The following is a 16261-nucleotide window of genomic DNA, read 5'->3' as shown; positions in this document are numbered from 1 at the left end:
ATGCCATACCATATCATATCAAGCAGAGTTTGGAAATGAGCAAGGTGTTGAAGCCCCTTGAAACACTTGAAGCGCTTGTGTATAGGCGCATTATAAATGCCATACCATATCATATCAAGCAGAGTTTGGAAATGAGCAAGGTGTTGAAGCCCCTTGAAACACTTGAAGCGCTTGTGTATAGGCGCGTTATAAATGCCATACCATATCATATCAAGCAGAGTTTGGAAATGAGCAAGGTGTTGAAGCCCCTTGAAACACTTGAAGCGCTTGTGTATAGGCGCTTTATAAATGCCATACCATATCATATCAAGCAGAGTTTGGAAATGAGCAAGGTGTTGAAGCCCCTTGAAACACTTGAAGCGCTTGTGTATAGGCGCGTTATAAATGCCATACCATATCATATCAAGCAGAGTTTGGAAATGAGCAAGGTGTTGAAGCCCCATGAAACACTTGAAGTGCTTGTGTATAGGCGCGTTATAAATGCCATATCATATCAAGCAGAGTTTGGAAATGAGCAAGGTGTTGAAGCCCCTTGAAACACTTGAAGCGCTTGTGTATAGGTGCGTTATAAATGCCATATCATATCAAGCAGAGTTTGGAAATGAGCAAGGTGTTGAAGCCCCTTGAAACACTTGAAGCGCTTGTGTATAGGCGCTTTATAAATGCCATACCATATCATATCAAGCAGAGTTTGGAAATGAGCAAGGTGTTGAAGCCCCTTGAAACACTTGAAGCGCTTGTGTATAGGCGCTTTATAAATGCCATACCATATCATATCAAGCAGAGTTTGGAAATGAGCAAGTGTTGAAGCCCCTTGAAACACTTGAAGCGCTTGTGTATAGGCACGTTATAAATGCCATACCATATCATATCAAGCAGAGTTTGGAAATGAGCAAGGTGTTGAAGCCCCTTGAAACACTTGAAGCGCTTGTGTATAGGCGCTTTATAAATGCCATACCATATCATATCAAGCAGAGTTTAGAAATGAGCAAGGTGTTGAAGCCCCTTGAAACACTTGAAGCGCTTGTGTATAGGCGCGTTATAAATGCCATACCATATCATATCAAGCAGAGTTTGGAAATGAGCAAGGTGTTGAAGCCCCTTGAAACACTTGAAGCGCTTGTGTATAGGCGCGTTATAAATGCCATATCATATCATATCAAGCAGAGTTTGGAAATGAGCAAGGTGTTGAAGCCCCTTGAAACACTTGAAGCGCTTGTGTATAGGCGCGTTATAAATGCCATACCATATCATATCAAGCAGAGTTTGGAAATGAGCAAGGTGTTGAAGCCCCTTGAAACACTTGAAGCGCTTGTGTATAGGCGCGTTATAAATGCCATACCATATCATATCAAGCAGAGTTTGGAAATGAGCAAGGTGTTGAAGCCCCTTGAAACACTTGAAGCGCTTGTGTATAGGCGCGTTATAAATGCCATACCATATCATATCAAGCAGAGTTTGGAAAGGAGCAAGGTGTTGAAGCCCCTTGAAACACTTGAAGCGCTTGGTTATAGGCGCTTTATAAATGCCATACCATATCATATCAAGCAGAGTTTGGAAATGAGCAAGGTGTTGAAGCCCCTTGAAACACTTGAAGCGCTTGTGTATAGGCGCTTTATAAATGCCATACCATATCATATCAAGCCGAGTTTGGAAAGGAGCAAGGTGTTGAAGCCCCTTGAAACACTTGAAGCGCTTGTGTATAGGCGCTTTATAAATGCCATACCATATCATATCAAGCAGAGTTTGGAAATGAGCAAGGTGTTGAAGCCCCTTGAAACACTTGAAGCGCTTGTGTATAGGCGCGTTATAAATGCCATACCATATCATATCAAGCAGAGTTTGGAAATGAGCAAGGTGTTGAAGCCCCTTGAAACACTTGAAGCGCTTGTGTATAGGCGCTTTATAAATGCCATACCATATCATATCAAGCAGAGTTTGGAAATGAGCAAGGTGTTGAAGCCCCTTGAAACACTTGAAGCGCTTGTGTATAGGCGCGTTATAAATGCCATACCATATCATATCAAGCAGAGTTTGGAAATGAGCAAGGTGTTGAAGCCCCTTGAAACACTTGAAGCGCTTGGTTATAGGCGCTTTATAAATGCCATACCATATCATATCAAGCAGAGTTTGGAAATGAGCAAGGTGTTGAAGCCCCTTGAAACACTTGAAGCGCTTGTGTATAGGCGCTTTATAAATGCCATACCATATCATATCAAGCCGAGTTTGGAAAGGAGCAAGGTGTTGAAGCCCCTTGAAACACTTGAAGCGCTTGTGTATAGGCGCTTTATAAATGCCATACCATATCATATCAAGCAGAGTTTGGAAATGAGCAAGGTGTTGAAGCCCCTTGAAACACTTGAAGCGCTTGTGTATAGGCGCGTTATAAATGCCATACCATATCATATCAAGCAGAGTTTGGAAATGAGCAAGGTGTTGAAGCCCCTTGAAACACTTGAAGCGCTTGTGTATAGGCGCTTTATAAATGCCATACCATATCATATCAAGCAGAGTTTGGAAATGAGCAAGGTGTTGAAGCCCCTTGAAACACTTGAAGCGCTTGTGTATAGGCGCGTTATAAATGCCATACCATATCATATCAAGTAGAGTTTGGAAATGAGCAAGGTGTTGAAGCCCCTTGAAACACTTGAAGCGCTTGTGTATAGGCGCGTTATAAATGCCATACCATATCATATCAAGCAGAGTTTGGAAATGAGCAAGGTGTTGTTGCTGCTGTGATTGCATTGATAGTAGCGCAGGTTTGAGTATGCTGTGCTTCTTGAATGGTCTCTTTTGTATTATACAGCTCTTAGGGTTGAATGGTCTGTTCAGTCATTTCTTATTATTCTGTTTTGTAGATGAGATCACCTTTGATCCAGAGACCGCGCATCCCCGCCTCATCGTATCTACGGATGGGAAGTGTGTCAAACATGGAGCCTGTGCACAGGGTCTGCCTGACACCAATGAGAGATATGATACACACCCCATGGTCTTGGGGTCAGAGAGAATCAGCTCAGGAAGACATTATTGGGAGGTAGAGGTTGGGTGCAAGACACAATGGATCTTGGGTGTGTGTGATGAGTCGAGTACCAGAAAGGGGGAAATACAACCAACGCCGCAGGGGGGATATTGGACAATATGGTTCAAGGATAATCAGTATCGGGCTTGCACATCCCAATACATCCTTCTGACTCTGTGTGTCTTCCCCAGGTCAGTGGGGGTTTTCCTGGATTATCAAGCTGGGTTGGTCTCGTTTTACAATGTAGATGGTAGGTCTCTGCTCTTTTCCTTCCATCAGGCTTCCTTACCACGCACACTCAGACCATTTTTCTATACTGGTAGCAATGGTGGAGGAAAGAATGTTGGCGCTTTGCGGATCCTGCCCGTAAGAACAGAGGAGCAGCATCAGGAGGGAGTGTGGACATCTTTATTGTGACGAGCGAGTTAAATGATTTACACTTTTTGAATAAAATAGTTCTCTTGGCTTCCAGACACTGCAGGATACATTTGGCAGGGAACATGCACATTCAAAAAGTTGATGAAGAGCTTACTGTTTCAAAACACTCCCCCTCCCCCACCCAGTCACTTACTGTCATGAAACAGGGACATCATCTTGCAAGTCACTGTCATTGTGGATTCCTCTGTGTGATGAAGATGTGGGGACAGTTCTACTGTTCTGCCCCCCCCCCCCCAGTAAGATGCCCACTGATACTTTGCCTAAGGTTGTGAGCCTGGTGAGCCTGGTTGCCATTACTGCATAAGCAGTCAGTTCAAGTGATTCTATATGTGTTGAAGAGGAATGCATTATGGTGTTTCCTATGAGTATTTATTGAACTTCCTTTGTATCCCCTCTTTCACCTTTCCTACACACCTTCTCCTCATGATTTTTTGTGTTAAAATAGTTTTGCTGCAATAAGGTGCAATGCAAAACGAAAATAATAAATATATAACTATACAGAAAAAAGTGATTCTGGTTCTAGGCTCTAGAGGCAAATGCTTCTGGTAACACACTATATCACATCTACTTCTCCAGATGTGGCACACAATCATTAAAGGTGGTGACTATATTTTTCTGCAAAGAGACGGATTCAGGAACCCCGCTTGCATAAGGCTAGGCTGCTGCTTGTATTACACATATGACACCGTTGGCAAAATAGCATATGACATGGGCACACTTTTTTTAATTGGAGGGGCATATATGTTTCCCATGAATATGCACTAGCAATCGAGGGAGCCTGGACCAACCAATGTTAAAATGGTGCTTTTTATAGCAAACATCTGGAGACAATTAGGTACAAATACTCACAGTCTGCAATTGGTGTTGTTGGGTAACAACTGACAAAATCCAATAGATGAAAGCCACTATCTGTGCACAAGGGAATTTTTCAACAAATGTCCATGCTGGCTGCATCCATATATGTTAAGTGAATATTGTGCCTGTGCGCCACTCTGTATCTGTGGATATGGAGAATATAGCTGTATCCTTGCTGCAGTGGTCTAACTGGGACTGATGTTCACTTTAGTCAGCCGTGTGGATGAAGTTAGGTAAAGTGCCCTGCTAGGATTCAAATGTTTTATGTATCCAATTGTTTTGGAATGTATTGAACGTTCCTTTATAAAATATAGGTTTATAGTTTAGAAACCTGTTTTTTTGAGCCAACATTGACCTGGTGGTGGCACGTGCTAATGTTTCTCCCTTTATCAGGCTTTATCAAGGCATTGCAGAATACAGTTCCTTTATCAGCCTTTATCAGGCGTTGCATAATACAGTCAAGGTGTTGTGGACAGGAGAAGCATGGTGATTCCCCTCATACAGAACCCTTTGATACATTTTAGCGATACTTCGCCGCAGAGGTGTGCTGGACTCAGAGCTCACCTACCCGGAATCCTTGGGTAAAAATCAGTCAAAACAGTGTTTTGGTAGGATGTTCCTCACTCCAATTAAACACAAGGCATCTGTCCTACCTAAATTACCCTAATCATGACAACCTAAATTACCACCTAAACATGTATGCTGTTTTGAATGGCAGAGTGCACACCTGCACATTTGCAGGAGCGCACAGTAAGTATGCCCCTAGAACATGTGCTGAGTGAACAGTGCCGTCAGAGGAAGTGAAACCCCCAAGAACAACAATGCCTTCTCAACTTCAAACAACAGGAAGTCAGAAGTAATTGGTGAGCTTTGGATCTTCAAATGCAAGGCTGATTCCATGGTGATCTTGTTGCAAAAAGAAGGATGAGCTATTTAAGTGCAGAAAATGCTTCAATGTTAAGCTGATTCATGTGAGGAATTGTGTGTGTGTGCTTGTAAGAATAAATGCCCCTCGTCGGAAGACCTTCAAAAGTGTCAACCAGCTCCACTTAGCTACCCTCAACTCGCGCTCTGCCGTCAAACACCAGCTCTGTCACAAGTTTTGACACTCTTCTCCCGGAGGGCTACACAGTCCTCTCTAAGCCCAGGCCTAACTGGTCGGGGGAGGAGTGGCCATGGTCTTCCCTGAATGGGTCCTGCTACTGTCATACCCGCTCAGTCCTACTCCTCCTTTGAATGCCTTGTCTGCAGGCTTGGTGTCACTCCTATCCTCTCACTGACTCTTGCCACCATTTACAGGCCCGCTGGTCCAGTCTCCTTCTTCCTCTCAGAGTGGTCTGACCTCACCTCTTCTCTTCTGGCCTCCACCTCCAAGCTTCTCCTCCTCAGAGACTTCAATATTCACATTGACTCACCTGAAGGGGCCTCTGGACTCTTCTGCAACCTCTCTGAGTCTTTCCCTCTCCATTCTTCCCTCCGGTCTGACGCACTCAGCCAGACACACCTTGGGCGCTCTGATCTCAGCAGACAACCACATCTCCAACCCTCTCAATACACCTCTCTCCTGGTCTGGTCATTCTCCCCTGTCCTTTTCATCTGGCCCTTCTAGGTCCCACGGCTGATCCACCGCCTGCACTGCCATTCTCCCTCTCTGTCATTTGACCAATGAAGCGAGTGTCAGTTCCTGTTTTTGCCTCAAACTTCATTCCCCCTCCCACTCCTGCCACTGACTCTCACACTCTGGATATTCTTGCCTCTGTCATGAGGATCTGCATGAAGCATGACTACAAGTGCAACACCTGTTATGACTGCGTCCTAGCCTCTCTGAAACGCAAGTGCAGAGTTGCTGAGCAGAAGTGGCAGGCTTCGAGCACATCCTCTGACAAACTGGCCTGCCTCTTGCTCCCAAGACAATACAGACTATCCATCTGCTCGGAGAAGAAGGTGTATATACAAGCCTGCATCTCTGGGACCACTAAGAACATGGCTTAACTTTTCAAAATATGGAAAGAACTTGCCAATTCTACTGCAGCTTCCATTTCTCCTCTGCCTACCCTGACACATCATCACTGCACTAGCCTCTCACTTCATTACTAAAATGCAGGACATCTTGTCCTCACTCTGCTCTACACCCTTCCCTTCTCTCTCACCCACTCTCAGGCCTCCCTTGGCCCCCTGTCTCCTTCCCTCCTACTCTCCTATTTCTCTCACATTCCACCTGATGAGGTCTCTAGACAAGACTGCTCTATGAAAGTCTCATCAAAACAGGTGCTCCCCTGCTCCTCCAGAACTATCAAGGACAACATTGCCTCCCTCACCCCAGCCTTAGCTGATTTCTACAATGACTCATTTGCTACTGGCTCTTTCCTGCTACACCTCAAGCATTCCCTTGTGCACCTCTTCTCAAGAAACCTTCTGCCGACCACTCCTGTCTGGCTAATTACCACCCTATCTCCATTACCTCCTTCCTGGACAAACTCTCGGAGCAGTTGGCTATCACCGAGCTCATCCACCACACTGAATCTGTTGGTTTTCTTCACAACCACCAGTCTAGCTTCAGAGCAGCCAGAGGCATGGAAACTGCACTCCTGAACACCTGTGAAGACTTGTTCTCTAACCTCGATTGCAACTCTTTCTCCGTTCTCATCCTTCTTGACCTTTCCTCTGCCTTTGATACTGTCAATCATGCCACCCTTATAAATTGGCTTTGTAATACTCTTGGCATCACAGACCTGGCATTGGACTGGTTGTCCTCCTTCCTCTCTGATCAAACTTCCCGGGTTGAACTGGGACCCTTCTCTCCTCAAACACACTCTCCAACTGTGGTGTCCCTCAGGGCTTTATCCTCTCTCCGTGGCTTTTCAACATCTACCTAGCCCCTATAGCCCGATTGATCTGGCCTTCTCTCCTAACTTCCAGTGTTATGAGGACAGCATGCAGCTCTACTTCAAGCTTCCCTCCACTGCCTCCTCTTCTTCCTCTCTCATTCCTGACTGTCTGTCTGCTATTGAGGCATGGTGCACTGCTAACGATCTCTGCCTAAATGCCTGTAAGATCTTTCTCATAGGGACCCCAGCTCCCTCCTTCCCTCCTACTCTCTGGCCGCCCTGCATGGGTCCCCTCCCTACACCCTCCTGTGAAGCAAAAATCCTTGGTGCCATCTTCGACTCCTCTCTCTCCTTTTCTCCTCACATCACAGATCTTGCCAAGAAGGCCCACTTTCAGCTGCAACTCCTCAGAGGCATTCTCCCTTTCCTCACCTTCCCCCAAGAAACTCAATGTCTCCAGAGCTCTGGTCCTCTCCAGGCCGGACTACTGCAACAGCCTCTTCCTCAATCTGCCTAATTCCTCCCTTTGTTTCCTACAACTAATCCAGAATAGGACTGCAAGACTTATCCTTCGCCTCAAGCCCAGGGACCGCATCTTTCCAGCCCTACACTCTCCACTGGCTCCCGCTTGCTGAAAGGATCAAGTCCAAGACCCTCTGCATCATCCACAAGGTTTTCTGGGGCATGGGACCCCACTATATCCAACTCTCTCTCCCTAAATACCTCCCTGCTAGAGCCCTTTGGACTTCTAGCTCCTCTCTGCCCCTCTCAGATTTGAGCCGGATCTCCTTAAGTTCCGAAGCTTCTCTTCCTCCTTCCCACTCCCTAATATAGAGACACATATTTGAGCATTGGACAAGGAACTGCACCATCCTGTAGCAGCTGATGTCAGATCATGATATAGAACAAATACCCTGATGCAGACCTTGTGTATGAGGTCAAAACATGTGTATGCTGCCAAGCAATGGGAACATACTAAAACCAAGTATTCCTTAACCAATTGGTCTTGATTGAGTCAATGTGATTGTTAAAACATATGGTTTTTAATTTAAAGATAGGGTGGCGCAATTGGTAAGTTCATTATTAATAGTCTGATATTTTGGAACTTTGGGTTTGGGTTACCCCATGCTACCAATGCTAAGCGACCCACAGTATCAAAAGGAGGCAGAGTTGTAGATTTGAGAAGAGTTACTAATTAATATGGTAGATAGCTCGACAGTGTGGTAGTCATTCTTGTAGGCCGATCATAACTGTGGGATATTTTAACCCACTCAGATGTGCCTCACTACATCACTTTACTGCAATGGTGAAAGAAACAGCCCAAAAGGACTGCGCTGACTACTGTGCATGCCAAGATCTTTAAAACTGCATTTGTGTCACCACCAGAAAATGGCTGCACACCCCCTACCACACTCAGTTCAGGTGGAGTTGAAACAGAGTCCTCGCTGCAGGAGTATGCCAGTGGGCTCTGCAACATTTTACATGGAGTTTAGTGAATGAAGCAGTCTCATTGCCTTTTAAAATGACACTTTCCCAACCTTCAAAACCTTATAAACCACTGTGATTATAAAGGACCTGCAATGCCTAGGATCATTTACTGTGGCTCAGAGGAACCGGCCCTCATTTGAATGACAGCTCCAGTCCGATGTATCTTTGGAAAATCAACCAGAGGTTTTGTTTTCATTTTCACAGGAAACATGGCTATTTCTTTGCAACTGTTTCAAGGATCAGCTGTCCAGAGAGAGACTCAGAATAGATGACTGTAACTGTATCCATGCCGCAAAACAATTCTAGCACTCAATACAAAACTATAATTCTAGCACTACATACCAACTATAAGCTGCACAAAGAGTATATTTGCTGAGATGAAAACCGAAATTTAAAGGAATAGCAAAATGGGCTTTTTCCTGACTGAAGGGGGAAAATCGCCCATTTTAAAAGTACATTGTTGTGTCAAGGCTTAATTACTTAAGAAATGTAAAAGGATTTGTAATGGTAAAGACACACTTAAAAAGTGTTTTAATTCTATATGTTTAAAGTTAAGATTTAAAAGTATAAATCAAAGTTCAACCACGTCTGAGTTGGTAAACTATAATTAAAAGAAAAAAAACTGCTCTGTCAGTGCTGACCCTAAGAAAGGGTGACACCTCAACTGCTGGAACAGAAAAAGGCTGATGGCTAGCTGGAGGCTTTGAATTCCTAGGACAATGAGGCTTTGAAGTCACATTAGACATTCGTCTTTGCCCCATGCCAAGACAAAAGCAGGCTAAGACACTCACCCTTTCAGTGGGAGGGGCAGGAAGCTTCACTCTCAAGGAAGAGGCCCTTCATTCTACTTCAAAGGATTGACATTTGCTTACACTTGGGAAAAAGAAAAAACGGACAAGTGACATTTGTGTTTATAAAGCCTATTTGTAACTGGACTTTAAAGATATTTAACTTTGCCACAAAAATGAGGAAACATGTGAAAAGTGCATAATTCTAAATCTAATTTTATGCTACTCATTTGAAAACTTGGTAGAACTTCTTACTGCGTAAGGAACAGAAGTTTTGAAGAACAATTGTGCAAAAATGCGCAAAATGTATTAATGCGAAGAATATAACATTTTGTGCACATATCCAAGGAGTAATTGTGCATCTATGGACACAATGGAGACATTTTAGGCCAAATCTTTCATGGTCAAAATTGCCAAAATGTAGCAGAAAGGCAAAGCCAGGTCTCCCAGACTTGGGATTTGGATTGAAATGTGACCCACAAGATATGTAACATGTGCATCTGATTTTCTTAGAGGTCATAACTACATAAATATGTATTTGTGGGAAAGTTATATTTGGGTCCAAATAGCTATGGGAAGTTTCCAGACATTGTAAAAGTAACACCATAAAACATTACATCATTTTCTGTGATCCAATCAGCGAAAAGCAAGGCGGAAACTGTGCTTTTGCCCAATCCTAGCAGTAGGGGTGTGGACAGTAAAACTGCCCGTGCCATATAATTTAGGGATGTCATTTGGCATGATAAATAGGGAAACCTGACAGCACACCAGGACACAATGATTCCTGACTTCTTCATGAATTTCTGCGTGGCGCCCTGTTCCTGATTTCTCCATCCTTGTTCCTGATTCCTGATTTCCTTACAAAGCCAAGGCCTCAGCATTGCTGAACTCCTTTTCAGCTAGGCCTCAAAATTCTGAAACAAATCCCAATAACCTAAGGGAAGCATTTTGATCCAGCCTGGCTTGCTACTAAATGCATGCCTGCTGCACACTCGCCATCCCACTGATCTCCAGTCTCCAGTAACCAGTGCAGTTCAGTGCAGTAACCCGAGGTGCCAGTCCGTTGACCAGAACCGCCCAGCTGACCTTATCCCACAGATGTGCCCTGCTGTCCTTGGGTAAAACCTGATCCGTGTGATGACCAGAACCCTTGATGGTCCAAAATCCTAAATAAAAGTGGACTGTAAGTATGAATAGGAAGCATAGAAAATCATAGCATACCTTGCCTTGTTTTGTTCCATCCCAATCTCTAAACCATTCTATCCTTACCTTAAGAACTTGTAACATTGTCACAACCATTCTTGAAACCTTGCCATTGATTATTTGCGCTAGTGCTAACTTCTTTAAATAATTTGTCTTGTGAAATCCTAAACCCTCAATCCTCCTTCGGGTAATCGGACCGAGTCTGCCAGGGTGGGTACGGAGGTGCTGGTGTTGGTTCCGCAGAGCAACTCTAGAGCTTACTGTGTTTCAATCTGGTAACCTAGCCTGAATGCCCTAGTGTAGAACAAAACTATCCTGGTAAAGATTGATTTCTGTTTTCTTTTTTGAGCCATTATTTTCCAAAAACGCCTCTCATTCAACATTACATAACTCAGTCAATTTAATAGCTAGAGACTTCATTTCAACTCTGGATTGCACCTAAGACATATAGCTATATCCCAACCTGATAACCGCACTCTTAGAATATTTCACCCGTTTTTTTTAAAAACCATTTAGTCAATTTTAGGTGGGAATCCGCATTTCTGCAAAGTTTTACACATGTGATTTTCAGTTTAAATTATTTTCAAACTTCCATTAAGATTAAAAGTGTTTAATTTTGCTCAAACTAGAGCTCATGATTGTTAGCATCTTTCCAATGTTGCTCCCATAGAAATGTATACTGATTTAAGGATTCTTGCACACTTTTCATTGTTTTGCTAAGCCAGATTCGAATGTCATTTTAAAAGTGTAAGATTTCCAACCCGTTTTTCTCTCTTGCTTAGGGAGGGAAGGTGGTATTTAAATTCTGTTTACTGTTCTTTATTCCTGAATAGATGCTGCTTCCTCATATCAATCCAGAATTGCTTATTGGTGGGTTGAGGAATATTGCAGGGGGAAATCCTAACCTAAGTGCTATCCTTCCAAACAAGCCAAAAGTGTTATTTCCTCTGATGTTTTATATTCTGTGTTGCTAAAAGTGAATTTAACTGCCTTACATACCTTTGTGTCTGTTATTGTCACCACATTGGTGATTGCTGCTTCCTATTACAAAGTACATGTTTGATTAGAATTTTAAATAAATAAATATTACCTTTACCAACCAGCCTGATTCCTGGTCCATTGTGACCTAGGGCTATTTTGAGAAGGGGTGTGATATGAGTGGTATGTCACTCAGAATATTGAACCTATAGACATTATAAAATAGACATTTCAGCTGTGCGCTGAATACTAGGCTGAGACCAGGGTTTATCGCCTGAATGAAGGACTTAACATAACCAAACCACACCAACAGACTGTGTGATCTATACGTATATTACTGACATGTTCTCTTCATATGATATTACTCTCTAATGCAAATGTTTCAGCTTTAGCCCAAACTAAAAAGTACTATACTGTGTGTTTTCTGATATTTGTTGTTGCAGCACTGGGAGTCATGGAGACTTCTGTGTGGGACGCTGTTTGAGAACACAAATTATCACTGGTATGAAACTAAGGAGAGGACCTTTTAGTGAACATTCTTATGAAACTTGTAGCACTTGGTAGAGGAGGGCACTGTGTGGGGTGCTATATGAGAATATAAAAAATGAACTGCTATCCCTCTACACGAGATAGCCACTGGGTACATGCCACTATTTGCATGCCTTTCACATTGCATAAGGGTTTGGGCTTGCTTGAATATGGGAGGGCCCCTAAGTATGCATGAGTTGTGGTTGGTGTTAGAGTTGTGGGTGCAGTGGAATGGGTGTGAAACCTGTGGGCTCAGTGGAGAATTACGGCCTGCCATTTGGTACAAACTAGCAGGATGATGGGGTGATCAGTCCTACAGGATGGTGAGTGTTTGAGCCCATGGACTCCCAGCTGTACACCATGTTTTGGAGATTACTTTGAGTGTGTTTTGGGAATCATGAATGGGGGGACTTGGGATTCTGTACTAACAGGAGACAAATGAGAATCGAGCCTTGTTGAACTGCTTGACGTTGCGATTTCTTCTTGGTTCTGAAGAGTATGAAGTCTAGGACATTAGAGCAACAAGGAGAGCAGTTTACTTTAGAAGAAGAAGCGTTACTCACTTCAGTGTAGCATGCTCCTCCCTCTTTGTTTTCTTACAAACAATTCCTTGGATTGAGTGCTTTTGGGGGACTGAGTATAGGGGTGCAGAGTTTGGGTTTCCTTGCAAAGTTTATAAAACATGGAAAGGTAGAGGATTCCACCCTTTGATTTGGCAAGGAGGCTAGACTTGCCTGTGCTGCTTCCCATGCACAGGGATAGTCCATTCCCTTTGTCAGCTATGTTACATAGGTCATATTATAGTATACCAACCATCAGAAGGACGGCTTCTATGACTAGTTTCACATTAGTCTCTCTTACAGCTCAAGGGTCGGATACTAGGTCTGAACAGTTTTGCAATCCCTCATTATCAGGATATTACAAATCTTATCTATATTGTTCATCTTCCTCAAAAGTACGGTGAAAGATACCTAGCTCATAGCATCTGGAATTTAATATTAATTAGTCTCAGGCGCTTTGTCGCAGTTTATTAGGCAGTCACACTCAACTCCAGGAGTTCCTTTGCCCCCGAAGCAAGGTGGCGCGCACCCAAAGCATTTCTACAGATTCAACTTTAGTGAGGCCTCCAACCCATCTTGCGTCAACGCCAACGAATACCCTATGTCACCAACGGACTAGGAACCAGGCCGATGTATAGTAAGAATATATATTTATCTATTTATTTAAGGTTTGACAAAAAGGACTATCAACCAACACCAACCACCAATGCTGTGGTACTACACAACATCACAACTCCAAATTACTTTCCGTTATTAAAACAACACAGGTAGAATTTTTGAATTATGCAGTTACAACTTACACCAGATTTAATTGCAAATTAAACAATAGAAAACATTCACAATACAATGGAAACATCGTTTTGAACCACACATTAAAAGAACCAGCAGTGCTTTGGGATTCTGGTTTGGGAGGCAAGGGGATCAATGGGAAATTTCGTTTTTTTTAGGCTTTCATTTGAAAGGCACAATTGTGAAAGGGAACTCAAATGGGGAAAACATTTTTCAACTTTTATTTAAAAGGCAAGGTTGGGAAAAGTAAATCAAAGATAATTTGTTTTTGAACACACATTCAAATGAGAACCAATGCTTGGCAATTCTGATTTTGGATACAAGGGAATAAAGGGAGAATTTCATTTTGCACTCTCACATTCCCTTGGATAGCAGCGTTTTAGGGTTACTTATTTTAGGATTATGAAGGACAGTCACCAAATTCTATACCAGCTCAAACACACTGGGCATGAACTTTGTTAGTTTCAAATTCTAACAACACTCATCCCGTGATTGTCTATATGGGAATTAATTGATTTAACTTCAATTCTATGCGCTAAGGATCTATACAGCTTCCCACCTCCCCACAGTTTCATGAAAATAATTAAGGCAGGCTCTTTCCAACACAATGCAATTTAAATGGATAGGATGATTTACTATAGTGGAATTAATTTGAATTGGATTTAATACAATGTGCCAAGGGTCTTCCCAGTACAACCCTCACCCCCTAACTGTTATGCGAGATGGAGATTCAGGCTGGCAGTTTTCCCCCTCACACTTTTAATGACATTTAGGATATCTCTACTTACATGGAAGGCTTTGGTCGGGAAAGCAGAAACACTCATTTTAGGACAGCCTAGATCTGGTCAAGGATTTTTAGTCAAGGATTTTCTCCTGCACCCAGACTCCCCCTGGCTTCTCAGATTGGGTCCCAACTAGCTTCTAGATTTCCCTGTCACTGTCTCCAATGCAAGGATTGAGGCTTTTCTGCTAGTAGTTCCTTGAAAGAGTCCAGCAGCAGGATATGTCCAGGAATAAAGTGAAAAGGCCTTGTTCTGATGCAAAATTGACCTCTTATAGGGCTGATGACACTCCTACATTATCATAATTCCAGTGGTAAGGATTGGCTAGCACTCTCCCTTCACCTCCCACCAAGACGTCCACTGGCTGATGATAGGACCAGAAAACTTGGGAGATATGTATGATGTAGACTGAGGGAGAAAGATTCTCATCTCAAAATGACATGTGGGATTTACCTTTTTCAGGTTCTGAAAATCTAACAACGTGGCAGCTACGCAAATTTTTCAGATAACTACATAAATCTATATATTTTTGGATTCTACATTTTATGGCAAGTCGGAAAAAAATAATTTTATTTCAGCACTTCCTTCCTGGGCAGATCCACCATTTTCATGGTTTGCTGCTGCACCAAAATAGTTACAACTCTGACACTACATACTATCAACATTAATTTCACTGTCTATTAATCTATCAATGTTTCCAATTCCTCAGATTTATGAAAATGCCAGAATCATAATTTTGATCATAACTTAAGTTATGCACATCACAAATATTTAATTTTTACATGGGCCAAACTGGCTTTTAATCCCCTTTCAAATTAACCTGGGGTGAGCTTGATGGGAAACACGATACACTTTTTATTTGAGAAAATGTATTCAATGTTTAATCACTGGCACTGCATCATAGGTGCTCCCAGTTTCACACTTACAATGACCACCTCCAATTCTTACATTTCTATTTCTCCTTAAGCATGTGACCAGCCACCTGCTCAGGCCATGTTTATTCCACCCGCTCCTTCTGAGCTTCAAATGGTGTTTGTTTAGAGCTAATGCACCATTAATGGGGAACCTGGCCTTTAAGGTAATTTCTGTTGGTTGCATAATTGCAATCTACTGTTTTGTATATCTTAGCATTCAAATTGACAACCAGATCATGTTCTCCTGGGGTCCTGAGCCAAAGGCCTTGAGGTCAAATTTTCAAAGGAACAGCCCTTTCAATTTAGTGGGAAAAACACCAGCTGTGCCCAGCCTTCAGAAAATACAGCTTCAAATCAACAAGATGTGCTTACATGTAATATTTGGCATTATATCTAAGCCTGCTGTTCATAAATACAATCTTTCATTTCTACTACATTAGAAAAGAGGTAGATTCACCATTACACTGGTGCACACATATAGGCCACAGTTACACAAGCACCAGTGTTCATTGCAACAAAAAACAAAATAGGTATTTCCCTATAAATGTTTTCATTTTATGTGCTGAAATTAAGTCTCTTTATTCCTCATTTATTTTTCCAATGTAAGACATCATTCCTCCTTTTTAGATTCCAAATGCACAGTAATTCAAATGTATGTTTTTCCTCCCACATGCACTTTACACGAATTCAGCATCTGCAATGCCACATGTACTTGGAATCCATCGGCTGTAGTTAACAATATTTCAGTTCTAAGTCTCCCTCTTTCCGGCTGAATGCCTGTACATTCTAACAAAATGGAGGGAGGCACATTCTCGCTCATTCACTAGGCCTCATGTTGAAATCACTGTTTTGTACTGGCTTTTATATTTCAATGGAATTCCATACTGAGCCAGCTTCACTTTCACAATAGGGCCTAGCATTGCCTCTCCATCTCTGTCGCTCTGGGGCTTTCTTTTTATCCCACATCATCCTGCCTTCCATTCTCCTATTCTACGGCTTACCTCATGCCTTTGTTAAAAGGAAATCATCTAGTGCCTCCTTTTGATTTATATTGGTCTAAGCCTAGTCACTCTATGGGGAAAACCGCGTTG

The 16261-nt window shown here is 42.6% G+C and overlaps 1 protein-coding gene across 2 annotated transcripts in view; it reads left to right on the top strand.

The window, feature by feature from the left end:
- Nucleotides 1-11714, top strand: part of LOC138447634 (E3 ubiquitin-protein ligase TRIM39-like) — a 218124-nt gene extending 206410 nt beyond the window's left edge. For both annotated transcript variants that reach the window (XM_069603838.1, XM_069603837.1), the window contains one exon: nucleotides 2859-11714. In XM_069603838.1, the coding sequence (XP_069459939.1) occupies nucleotides 2859-3436 (578 nt within the window). In that variant the 3' untranslated portion in view covers nucleotides 3437-11714. The remainder of the gene's footprint in view (nucleotides 1-2858) is intronic.
- The last annotated feature ends 4547 nt before the right edge of the window (nucleotides 11715-16261 follow it).

Source organism: Ambystoma mexicanum, chromosome 3q (genome assembly GCF_040938575.1).
Source record: "Ambystoma mexicanum isolate Mex_15411 chromosome 3q, UKY_AmexF1_1, whole genome shotgun sequence".
Lineage (NCBI taxonomy): Eukaryota > Metazoa > Chordata > Amphibia > Caudata > Ambystomatidae > Ambystoma > Ambystoma mexicanum.
Note: the sequence above shows the minus strand (reverse complement) of the source record. Positions and strands in the feature narration are given on the sequence as shown.